The following is a 13,557-nucleotide window of genomic DNA, read 5'->3' as shown; positions in this document are numbered from 1 at the left end:
GCCTCAGCCTCCCGAGTAGCTGGGATTACAGGCGCCCACCACCATGCCCGGCTAATTTTTGTGTTTTTAGTAGAGACAGGGTTTCACCATGTTGGCCAGGCTGGTCTCGAACTCCTGACCTCAGGTGATCCGCCCACCTCGGCCTCGCAAAGTGCTGGGATTACAGGTGTGAGCCACCATGCCCAGTCATGAGGTTTAAGTAAACCCAAGGAAAGATATGTCGGGGTTAAGAGATGGGGAACCTTATACTGTCTCATAAACATCTTAACCTCCTGCCCACCTATTCATAGAAAATACTATTCAATATTAATGGGTTAAGAAAAATAAGTTTACAAAACAAGTGAAAGAAAAGAGTAGTGCAGAAACCCTACGTAGTCAGTAACAATGTGCCATTACTGTATGGTCACATTGTTTTAAGCATTGATTGAGTGTTTATCTCAGCATCAGTCCCATCCTTTGAATTAACTTAGAAAACATTTCTAAGTGAAAATTTAACATCACAAAACCAAAAATATCAAACCAACTCACAGGCTCTCCTTTCGGGCCAGGAAGCCCTGGCAATCCATCCTGTCCAGGAGTGCCAGGTAAACCAGGAAGCCCTGGAGCTCCAGGGGAACCCAACTCTCCTTTGTCACCCTTCATTCCTGGAAAAGTGAGGATATCACCAGGTTCACCTTTAGATCCAGGAAAGCCTGGAGCACCTGGAGCTCCTGGAATGCCCTGAAATGAGTAAGGAAAAAAAGAAAAAGAGTGGAAAAAGAAGAAAGAGAAAAAGAAAATCAGTTTCTTTTTTTTTTAACATTTTCTTCTCTCCAGTTTACCCCTTCAACCCATCCAATAACATTTAACGTACAAAGGGCTGAATCAAGTGAGGCATGTGAGTCAGGAAGAGTCAAGGAATCAAACAAAGTACAACTTAATGGAAAAATTAAATTGTATATGTGTGTATATATATGAATAATTGAAAATCAATGTGTAAAATGCCTTCCTTCTACTTCTTTTTGTTTTATAATATACTCAAAACTTACTGGTAATCCTTTGGGACCAGTTGCACCAGCTTGTCCTTTTTCCCCTTTCTGTCCAGGGAAACCAAGAGATCCTAACACACACACACACAAACAAACACACACACACACAATAACGTAAGCTTTGAGCTTGAACTCCTGACAAAGCTCATACAGAAATCATCAAGTCAGAAAGTCAAGTTTTTAAAATAAGAACCCCATTCAATCCCATTTAAGTCACATTTGTATTTTCCTTTTATGTTCACAAAATGAGATAATCATCCTTTTTAAAAAATAAATTTAACATTTCATGTTACATACAATATTGTATCCTAAGAAACTTTCAACTCCAAAGCAGACTTTCTCAGACCTTGCAACTGCCAAATACTATGCACAACGTTTCCTGGGTTCCTATGCTGTTCCCATTGCCAAAGGGAGAAAAAAGATAATGAAAAGGTTTGAATATCTTTGTTCTGACTTATGCAGTTTTCCTAGATCCTTACCAGTCCTTTCTTTGGTTTGTCATTCCCTGAAATTTGGTTTATGAGAAACATTTGCAGCCCAAAGACTAGAGGAAACATTACTAAAGCAGTGGTTCTCCAAATGGATCCCTGGATGAGTGGCATCATCACCACCTGGCTACTAATTAGAAATGCTAATTCTTGAGCCTTCATCCAGGTCTACTGAACCAGAAACTTTGAGAGTGAGGCTCAGCATTCTGGGCTTAAATAAGCCCTCCAGGTGATGCGCTCTCAAGTTTGAGAACCATGAGACTAGAGGTACAAGGCTAGATTATTAATGTCCAATAATGTCTACAAGATTTGTTGAAAGTATTCCCAAGCTCCAAATGAATTGGTGTCCTTAGTAGACTCACTAGACAGAAAGGTAAGAGATCTGGTGTCTATTCTCAGCCCTGACTCAAACATAAAGTGTAATTTCAAGAGAATACTGGGATACCTAAGGGGCAGTTAAATGAAACAGTTGAGGGTCTGACAGATATCACATATAGTTTTGACTGGAAAGGGGGATAGATGTGTTATATATATAGAGAGAGGAATACTGGCAGTTGATTGCCAAACTCCAATAGAACCCCTATTCCTGAACAACAACATGTGATACATCCCCAGTGACTGGAATCTCTGCCACTGGAAACTACACTCAGGGGCTAGGCATTATGAACTTTTCTCCCAGTATTCTGGAAGAAAGAAGTCTGACTCTGTATAAGTGATTTTCTTCTCCATATGGAAAATGGGGAAGATATATTTCCTGAAATTATATTGTCAAAATGCTTTAATAGAATATGTTGGTAGCTTCAGGTATTAGAAACAAGAGCATAATTAATTTGATAACAAATGGAGGCATTTCATACTTAATTCTTTATAGATATGAGTGACTAGTTATAAAATGAGAAACTGGTAACATTCTAAAAGTATAAGCTCAACAAAATCTAGCCAAAAAATATTTAGAAGGTTACCCTGAGGCATAATTTACCTGGAGGACCTGGGAGACCTGGCAAACCAGGTTGACCTGGAGGCCCTGAAATACCAGTTCCAATGCAGTTGAAGCAAGTGTCACCTTTGTCACCTAGTGAAATCATAATAACAAATAAATTTTACTGAAAGGGGTACATATACCTTCTATAGATAGGTTCTAAAAATGTTAGCACTAAGGGACAGCATTTCCACTTAATGGTGTGATTGGAGAAGCCTATATCCTGAATCAATTTATGACAAATAAATTACTGAGTGCTTACTGTGTGCCAAGAACTGTTCCAGATGCTTGTGTTACATTGGTGAGCAAAAGAAAAGTCATGGATAAAAATTCATGTCTACATGCCTCACACTCTACCAGGGGAAAGGGATAATAATCAATAAAGGAAATGAATTATCAAAATGTATATATGAAATATTTTAATAGAATATTAAGTATAGGCAGAGTGCAGTAGCTCATGCCTGTAATCCCAGCACTTTGGGAGCCCGAGGCAGGCAGATAGCTTGAGATAAGGAGTTCAAGACCAGCCTGGCCAACATGGCGAAACCCCATCTCTACAGAAAAAATAAAAACATTAGCCAGGCATGGTGGTGCATGCCTGTACTTGCCAGCTACCCAGGAGGCTAAAGTGGGAGGATTGCTTGAGCCTTAGGAGATTGAGGCTGCAGTGAGCTGTGATTGCACCACTGCACTCCAGATTGGGCAACAGAGCAAGACCCTGTCTAAAAAAATTAAATATACATTAAATATTTAATATGCTTTAAAAGATATTATTTTTATAGGAAAAAAATAGAACTACATAAGTGGTATTGAGTATGCCAGGGAAGGGTGGGGGGTTGAAATTTTAAATAGGGTAGTCAGGATAGACTTGATTGAGAAGTTGTTATATGATAAAACTTAAAGGACATGACATGTGCATAAGAGTGTAGAACATCCCAAGCAGAAAGAATAGCCATGTTTGGTATATACAAGGAACAGCAAGCAGACCAGATTGCTAGAGCAGAATGAGGGAGGGGAACAAGGTCAGAAAGTTGACAGTTTATAACGAATGGCATATAGGCATATAAGAAATATAAAGGCTGTGGTTTTTACTGTGAGTGAAATGAGAATCTAGTAGAAAATTTTAAAAAGAAAAGCAACATGTTATAACTTAAGTTTTTAAGGGATGACTCTAGCTGCTATGTTAATAGCCTCTAAAGGCAATGATGGAAACAGGGTAACCACTTAAGTGGCTACTGTTGCAATGATCTAGGAGAGAGATGGTGGTAGCTCATTCCAGAGTGACTGCAATGAAAATGATCAGAACCGGTTAGATTATAGACATATCTGAAAGTAGAGCCAATGGGATGTTCTCGTGGATCATATATGAAATACAAAAGAAGAGGGGAATCAAGGATGACTCCAAGGTTTTCAGCATGAGCAACTAGAAGGCTAAAGTGGCCTGCTTTTTAAGTAAGAAGCTGAAGATGTGAGTGCAGCAACTATGGGGAGGAGGTGGCAGAAATCAAGACTTCAATTTGATCAGGATGTCAAGTTCAAAATGTTGACTAGGCAAATGGATACACAAATCTAGAGGAAAAGAGTTATATCTGGATAGGAGGCATAAATTTGGAAGTCATGGGCAATTAGGTGGTATTAACAGTCACAAGACTGAATAAATGAGTTTATATAGAAAAGAAGAACAAGGACTCAACCTTGGAGCATTTTAAACTTAAAAGTTGGATAGATAATTCTAAGATGCACACAAAATAATGCAAAGAACCTAGAATATCCAAGACTTACAATAAAGCCACAGTAATTAAGATAGTATCGTATTGGTGCAAAGAGAGACTAATGAAACAACAGAACAGAATAGAGCAGTCAGAAACAGACCTACACACATATGGTCATGTGATCTACAAAAAGTGCTAATGCAATTCATTGGGGTAATTGATGATCTTTTGTTCTATAGTACTGAGTCAACTGGACATCCATATGGGAAAAATGAACTTTGATCCCTACTCCAAACTATACACAAAAATTAATTGAAGAAAGATCAAAACGTGAAAGGTAAAACAATAAAGTGTCTAGAAGAAAACACAGAGGAATATCATCAGGCCTCTGAGATAAGCAAAGATTTCTAAAACAGTGCATAAAAAGTACTAACGATAAAATAGGAAATTAATTAATTTGATTTCATTTAATTAGTAACTTTTGTTAAACAAAAGTTAACAAAACAGAAGATAGTTTTAATACATATATCCAATAATCAAATTAAAGATAAAGACAGGCACTTTACAAAAGAGAATATAAAAACTGTAAGAAAATAGTTCATAATCAAGTCATTAGGCAAATGCAAATGAAAATCACTTTGGAACATGGTTTGGTAATATCTATGAAACAAAACCTACACCTAACCTATAACCCAGCAATTCAATTTCCAGATATATCCCCAATAAAAATTAGTGTTTATGTCCTACAAAAAAAATACACATACAAGAATATTTATGACAGCTTTATTCACAATAGCTCCAGACCAAATGTCCATCAACATTAGAATATTGAGGTAATGTGCAGTGGAAAACAAAGAATGGTGGAAAAATACTGCAACACACAAGAACATAGATATATCTCACATATATTTAGCTAAAGAAACCAAGCACAAAAGAGCTCATACAGTATAATTCCATGTACACAAAGTTCAAGATTAGGCAAATTAATATATGCCAGAGGATAAAATAGTGATTACCTTTGGGGGATACTGAGTAGGGAGCACAAGAGTCTTCCAGGGTCCTGAAAATGTTCTATATTTTGGTTTAGATGGTAATTACATGGATACACATACACACACACACACACACACACATATATGTACACCACAGAGGAATGAAAAAAAAAAAACAGGAAATGTACTGAAAGCTAAGGGATGCAAATGTTTAAAGAAGGCAAAAAGCAAGCAAAAAAAGGACAGACCTGACATTTGGATTAGTAGGATATAGACTGCTGGTGACTGACCAGCATTTGTGGAGTGGTAGGCAGTGGGGAGTTGGGGGAAGAGGGGATGAAATCCTGATTGGAGTATGTTTAAGAGAAAACAAGAGGAGAGTATCTAGAGGTAATGAGGAGAAAATTCTTAGGAAGTTTTGTTGCAAATGAGAATAGAAAAATAGAGAAACAGGTGGCAGGGAATGTAGGATTACATTTTTTTAGATAGGTGAAAAAAGCATATTTGTATGCTCCTTGGAATGACTGAATAGAGAGGGAAAAATTGGTGATGTGGGAGAGGCAAAAATTGCTGGAAAAAAAGTCCTTGGGGAAATAAGAGGAAATGGAATCTATTGTATAAATAGAAGAACTGGCTTTAGATAGGAGCAGTAACAGTAATATGCAAGAAGGGAGACTATATGGGCACAGGTGCAAGTAAGTAAGTAAATATGGTGGTAGCAATCAGTGAAAGTTCTCTTGTTATTGCTTTAATTGGTCAGTGAAGTAGGAAGCAAGGTAAGAATAGGGGAGGAACTGTTAAAACTTGAAAAGAGAAGAGAAAGTGTAGGCTCAGAAAACATGAAAATTTGGATTATGCTTTTGTTCCAAGTGAGTGCAATGAAGTGAGAGAAGGACAAAGGAATCATGGATTTATGAATGGAATTGATTACAGTGATTGATAATGGAATTTAAGCAAGGTTAAGAGGGAAGAAAGGACATCAAAAAGTTAAGCATTAGTCAAAGTTGCTAGGTCTCAGTGGGGTTGGAGTATTGCTGGAGTCAGGTTACTAGAGGTAGTAAGCTAGAAAGAAGAAAGCGATCCAAAAAATGGGATGCATGAAACCAAGGTCATGTAAGTATAACACTATTGGTAATGAGATGGTCTTGGGGTATGACCATGGGAGTCAGTGGCTAAGGTGTGATGGAGGATACAGGGGATTTTGCTGATGATTTGAAAGAATGAAGAAAATGAAGGAATGAATATGTTTGGAGATCAAACCTTTCACTCCTTGTTCTCCTTGGAGTCCTTTATCACCTGGAGATCCTGGGGGGCCTGGAGGGCCTGGTTCACATATCTCATCACCTGAGTAAGATAAAGAAAGGATAGCAAGCTAATTGTGAAATATCCAGAAGATTAAACAAAAGAAAGCCTGACAAGCCAGAAAAAGACCTATTCTCTGAAGAAATAAAAGTACCTATAAGCAAAAGGAAAATATAACATTGCTGATAAATACTATATAAAGAGCAAATGTAAACATCCAAGAACTACCAAAACCCAAAAAGCAGAAGCAGTGGTAGAATTTCTTAGATATCAGAAACGCAACAAATGAGGCCAACCTTTAGCTAGAGTTACTTATAAACAAAATAAACAAAAACAAAAATAGAACTTAATAGGAGAAAAATATAGCTTACTAGGAGGGATGTGAGGGCCAGCAGGGCCAGGAGGCCCTGGAAGCCCAGGAGCCCCAGGCTGTCCATCAAGTCCAGGAGGTCCAGGAATGGAAATTCCAGGTGGTCCTTCATCACCTTTCTGACCCCTTTCTCCAGGAAATCCAGGAGGGCCAGGAGGACCCATAACTGCAGCCCCTAAGATTCAAAAAAGTGATCAAAATTATTTCATCTTAGAGATGTTACTTTAGTTCTCATTGAGACATTAGATAATGATAAGATCTTCCTTTAACATATAATTCTGGTTATGTTATTTTTTTTCTATGAGACTCAAAAGTCTGAAAAAAAGGTTGAAAAGTTTCAAAGAATGTAAGTAACAGTTTGAGGGTAGGAAATAATAATTTAAAGTAGGTTTACTACTTTTGGAAATTACTAGTAACCCCATCCTTTGACAATCTGTTCTTATAATCTCAAAAATACCGGAAAGTCATTAGCAAGATAAAAAGGTATTTCAAAGTTACCATATAAACATGGCTCTGTTTCTGGACATTCTTCTGTTACACTGGTGATTCGTGCACCATTAACACACTTTTTAGTTACTATGACTTTATAATGTTTTCAAAACTGCTAAGGGAAATACGCTCGTCTTTGTTCATTTTTAAAACCATCTACAAATTTACTTTTCTAAATAAATTTTTCAGTTTCATTTTCAAAAACTGGTTGGGATTCTGAATGGGATTAATTTGAATTTAAAGATTATTTTTTGGTAGAATCAACTGTTTATTATATTGGTTTTTCACATCAAGTAATAATTAAATTTATTTCTCTAGTAATTTTATATTATTTAATAATAATTTACAAAATTCTGCAAAGAAGTCTTACACATGTATTGTTGGGGTTATTCATGGGTTTGTTTTATAACTACTGTGAATTTTAATACTATTACTATTGTGAAGTGTATTTTTTTCTCTTGTATGTTTGCTGGTGAAGAGGAAGGCAAATTAAGTATGCTACTCAGATGTGGCCATCTTGCACACATATTCTCTTTAAGTTCTGGGAATTTGTCAATGGATTTTTTAAAGCTTTCTGGTAGATAATCAGATGGTCTCTGAATAACTGAAATTATTTCTTGCCCAAATCTGTTATTTTATGACTTTTTAATAATAGCCATTCTAACGTGTTAGTATCTCATTGTGGTTTTACTTTGCATTTATTTGCTGATTAGTGATGTTAAGCATTTTTTCATGTTTGTTGGCCACATATATGTCTTATTTTAAGAAGTGTTCTGTTCATGTCTTTTGCCCAGTTTTTAATGGGGTTATTTTTTTCTCTTATTGATTTGTCTAAGTTCCTTATATTAATAGATTCTGGATATCAGTCCTTTGCCAGATGCACAGTTTACAATTATTTTCACCCATTCTGTAGGCTATTTACTCCACTGATTGTTTCTTTTGCTGTGCAGAAGCTCTTTAGTTTAATTAAGTCCCAATTGTCTATTGTTGTTTTGGTTACATTTACTTTTGAAGTCTTAGTCATAAATCTTTACCTAGGTCAATGTCCAGAAAAGTTTTTCCTGCATTTTCTTCTAGAATTTTTATAGTTTCAAGTTTTGAATTTAATTATATTTCATACTATATTAGAATTGCTAAACCAGCTTTTTTATGTATAGCATTTGCCCAATATATACTGCATTATTTTCAGATTGTATCTGTCACTTTGCTTTAGATATGTCTACTGTGCACTATATATAGGTATTTTTAATTTCAATTTTATTTTAGTCACTGTCTTTTAATCAGTGTTTAGTTCTTTCAAATTTGTTGGAGTTACTGACTTATTTTTAATTTCTTCTTGTCACCTTATATTTTATTTTCTATTTACCCAGATTTGTCTTTATTTTGCCCCCATCTTAACTTATACTATATATGAGACTTTTAGTCATTTTCTTTCTTCAATTGGTGTGTATGTTATACATTTTATTTCTATTCTTCTCTAGTGGCTACTATTAACATTTTAACCTATGTACTTAAACATGTATACATTTCTAAAAATTTATACAGTTAACAAGATTTATATTATCTTTCCCTAACAAGACAAAAACTCTTATCCTTATTCTCTCTGCATCTACACATCACATGTTAATAATGTTTACAATTATAGCTCCAAGTTGTTACTTAAAACACCTTTTTAAAAAATGACCAGTACTGATTTAAACTTAATATGCTTTACTAATATATTTTCTAAGCTTTGGTTCTTGCATCCTACCACTATTCTCATTTTATCCAGAATTCCCTTTTTTCTTTTTGGAGTAAAACCTCCAGTAACTATTTCAGAGACAGTCTGAAGGTGTTAAACTTCCTATGTATCTCATCTTCACATTAGGATGATAGTTTAGTGTAATACAGAATCCCTAATTCATAGTAATTTGTCCTTATCACTTTGAAAATGTGCTCCATTATCATCCTCTGACTCACTGCTTTGTAGGTGATCGGCCTTTTGTTCTCAAATAGTTTTTAAGAGCTTCTTTTTATCCCTGAATTCTGAAATGTCCCTACAATGTGTCTAGTTATGGACCTTTGCATTACTATTATTTTACTATTGCTTAGTGCTTCATGAGCTTTTTCATAGTGATGCATGTGTTTTTTAATAGATGGAAGTTCTCAGCCATTATTTTTTTCAAATGCTGCCTCTTGTCCCATTCTCTCCTCCTTGACCTCCCTCATGAGATAATTTTGGAGCTTCTAGGTTTATCTTTTATACCTCTTAAATTTTCATTCATACTTCCCAACTCCTTATCTCTTTTACTGCATCCTGAGATAATTCTTTATTTCAATTTTCCAGATACAGTCTGTATTTAATTCACTATCTTGAGATTAGGAATCTGAAGTTCACATTTAGGAATCTGAAGTTTGCATTTAGAGCATAATGGAACCTATATTTATTTTCTTTCTCTTGGGAAAGATCACTGAATATCACTCATCTCGTCATTTTAGTATTTCATTAGCCACGTATTTTTGAAGGAAAAGGAATAATAATTTATTGAATATGTATGTGTGCCAGGCACTGTACCTCATGCATCTAGAAATCTTACGGAAATCACTATTATTACCCTATTTCAGAGAACATTCAAATAAACATTCTAGATAAGGGCAGTACTCAATTTGTGGCCAAATTAGAAATGTTCCACTATACTGTGTGTTTTCAAAGGGAATAATATAAAACTCAGTATTGAGCTCTAAGATTTTATTGTATAACAAAATCACCATGGGGATTTCTAGTTAGGTATTTCTGAAATTTTAGGTGGATAACACTGCTTGCCATTTTTATACAGGAAATCTTGCAAAACTAGGCATTACTTGGGGAGAATATCCTTCCCTATTAGCATGAAAAGTGTGATGATTTGCCTACTAAATTAAGAATTGTTTGGTGTAATTTATTAATAATAAAATATACCCCAGTTAATATGGCTATCATCAAAAAGACAAAAAATAACAGATGCTGCAAGGATGCAGAGAAGAGGGAACTCTCACACACTGTTGGTGGGAATGTAAATTAATGCAACCATTATGAAAAAAAGTATGGAGGTTCTTCAAAAAACTAAAAATAGAACTACCATATGTTCCAACAATCTCACGTCTGGGTATATATTCAAAAGAAAATAAATTAGTAATTCAAAGAGATATCTGCACTTCCATGTTTATTGTAGCACTATTCGCAATAGCCAAGATATGAAATCAACCTGAATGTTCATCAGTGGATGAACAGATAAAGGAAATGTGGTATAAATACACAATGGAATATTATTTGGCCATAAAAGAACGGAGTTCTATCATTTGCAGCAACATGGATGAGCCTGAAGGACATTACGTTAAGTGAAATAAACCAGGCACAGAAAGGCAAATACAAATGCATGTTCTCATTCTTACGTAGGAGGTTTAAAAAAAAAGTTGATCTCATGGAGGTGGAGAGTAGAATGATGGTTACCAGGGGCTGGGAAGGGTCGGGGGAAATGAAGAAAGGTTGGTTAATGGGTACAAACATACAGTTAGATAGAAGCAATAAGTTTCAGTGTTTGGTAGCACAGTAGATTCACAGCAGTTAACAACAACTTACTGTATATTTCAAAACAGCTAGAAGAGAAGATTTTGAATGTTCCCAACATAAAGAAAAGATAAATACTTGAGGTAATGGATATTCTAGTTACCTTGATTTAATCATTATACATTGTACTCATGTATTAAAATATCACATGTATCCCATAAATATGTGCAATTATGTATCAATAAAAAATAAAATGTAGAAATAGGAATCTTAGGATTAAAGGACACTATTCACTTGGGCTTTTTAAAAGTACAAGTGAGTAATATGGTGAGAGAAGGTACAGTAAGAGTTGGGAAGTATCTGTCAATTAAAAAGGACTTGTGTCTTCTACTTCCATGCTGACCACGGAACTAATGTGATAAAAAGTATACATGGATTAGTAAGGATGCTATAAGAACAAGGCCATAAATGCAATCTCATTTACCTGGAGGTCCAGGAAGGCCAGGTGGACCCTGTATTCCAGGAAATCCTCGCTCTCCTTTTTCTCCAGGCAAGCCAGGCAACCCAATGTTTCCTTTTTCTCCTATAGTTATACCAGTCCCAGGTCTAGGAATTACCTTTATTACAAAAGAAAAAAAAATAAAGAAATGCAAAGAAGAAAAGCCTTGTTCTCCTGAAAACATTATGGGAGCTACATATGATTACAATGTCATCATTTTCACATAGTTTATGAGTCACATTTTGTATCACTCCCATCCTCCAACTGATTAGAAAATGTCCAATACAAGTAACAACATTACCATGTTCCTGAGCCCGAAGCATATAAAACTAAAAGTATTTTTGATGTCTCTTCTCCTATAATTCACATTCAATTCATTCCAATCTCCTAAGCTTGACAATTCTTTACAGAAAACGTCTCTCCAATTTGCTCCCTTGATTTCTGCTGCCACAGCTATATTATCAACTCACACTTAGATTAATAGAAGCACCTCTGATCTTGTCCCTTGAATTCCAATCTATTGTTAGGATATGCTTCCTCAAAAACCATTTGTGTGTGTGTGTTAACTATTCTGCTTAAGGACTCAAAATTGCTCACTACTTTTTACTATAAGTGCTGCTACTTTTAATCCTGAACTGTAAGTCACCTCTCACTTCCAATACTTCTCTCACCTGTTTAATCTCCTACTACATCTTACAATAAATTTTTATTATAGTGAAGTCTGTCTGATTCTAACCATTTCATTCAACTTGCACGTTCTTGTCTATGTCTTTGCATATTTCATTCCAAACATGTGTAATGCCTTTCCCCAATCTTTCTCTTTATTAACCCACATTTATTTCTTCCTTTGAAAAAGAAAACTCCCCCATAAATATATATATCTACTATATACCAAAAAAATTTAAAAATAAAACCCATGTTCTTTATTGATTAAACCCAACTAACTAATCATTTCTTTTTACTCTGTATTCTTGTAACTCATTAAGTATTAATCTTAAAAAACTTAACATTAAATAAATTAAATATTAACAAATTCTTCTTATAGACCTATAAAGGTAAATGAACTTCAGATTTAAGAGACTGCCAGTCTGATGTACAAATCAACACCTAATAGCAGTGTGATATTTCATCCTGTCTCTATTGGATGGATATAAGAAATATTCACACAAAAGAAGACAAAAAGTTGTGGGACCTAAGATTGGAATAGTGATTCAAAAGGGAAACTAGGCTGCTAAATAGGACTGTACTCTCAAAATTTCTTCTGATACTTATTAAAATTTTATCTTCTCATTTTATAAAGAGATTATTTCCTAGAGGACTGAAGCTGATTTTAAAATGAAAGTGAATAAAAAATATCTAAGATCTTCTTTAAGTATATCCTCATTAGATTTAGTACAGTCCTAAGTATTAATAACTGAGACTCATTATGGATAATACGAATTAAGTTAATGTTACTAACATGTCTGGACACATAAGTTTTCCAACATTCGCACTGTTGCGGCTTCAATGCAGTTTGAAGTCAAGAGTCTTACTAAATTTCAACCAAAGAAAAACCAATATGTTAAACCTCAGCAATGATATTTTATTCCTAATAAGACTGGAAGTATATTTGACTTAAATTTCATAGTGAACACAAACATGACAGAAAATCTGTAGCTCCGCCACCCTCAATTATTCTTTCATAAAGCAGCTTCCTACATGCGTTATTAAAAGTCCTTAGAAAGCACACACTCAAGAAAGAAAGAAGTGTGAATCAGACAATTACAAATTGAGAAAACCTATTAAGACCAAATCTATCTTTCTCCTGAGCTCTGCAGGGGAAAGGACCAATCCCCCACCCCCACCCCAACTTCCCCAAGTTTTGTTTTGTTGTTGTTGTTTTCATTGAACCTTTGTAAGCAACACTTGCACCACGTGCTGGTTGCTTGAGAAATGATCTGGCAATCATGAGGCAAAACAACCCAATGCCATAATTTTAGACCTTTACCATGCAGAAGTAATGCATAGGCAGAACAATACAAAGACCTTGAGGTCAACATTACTGAAGATTTTAGATGTAAAGACTTTTAAGCCAGTAGAAATTGATAATGACTTGAAATTTTGTGTTCTATCAAGAAAAAGTAGGGAGTATGCAATTAAGGCACAAAAATGATAATGCATTAATAAATTTGA

The 13,557-nt window shown here is 35.0% G+C and overlaps 1 protein-coding gene across 1 annotated transcript in view; it reads right to left on the bottom strand.

Moving 5' to 3' along the window:
• The window catches only part of COL4A5 (collagen type IV alpha 5 chain), a 257,711-nt gene that overhangs the window by 99,309 nt on the left and 144,845 nt on the right, over positions 1-13,557 (bottom strand). Inside the window, exons 19-24 of the mRNA XM_016942896.4 lie at positions 11,371-11,503; positions 6,873-7,046; positions 6,460-6,543; positions 2,496-2,588; positions 1,029-1,099; positions 529-720 (exon numbers count right to left, since the gene is read on the bottom strand). Of these exons, the coding sequence (XP_016798385.2) occupies positions 529-720; positions 1,029-1,099; positions 2,496-2,588; positions 6,460-6,543; positions 6,873-7,046; positions 11,371-11,503 (747 nt within the window). The remainder of the gene's footprint in view (positions 1-528; positions 721-1,028; positions 1,100-2,495; positions 2,589-6,459; positions 6,544-6,872; positions 7,047-11,370; positions 11,504-13,557) is intronic.

The sequence above is a fragment of the Pan troglodytes genome, chromosome X (assembly GCF_028858775.2).
Source record: "Pan troglodytes isolate AG18354 chromosome X, NHGRI_mPanTro3-v2.0_pri, whole genome shotgun sequence".
NCBI classification, from domain to species: Eukaryota; Metazoa; Chordata; class Mammalia; order Primates; family Hominidae; genus Pan; species Pan troglodytes.
The sequence above is the reverse complement of the archived record's forward strand: the minus strand, read 5'-3'. Positions and strand labels throughout refer to the sequence as shown.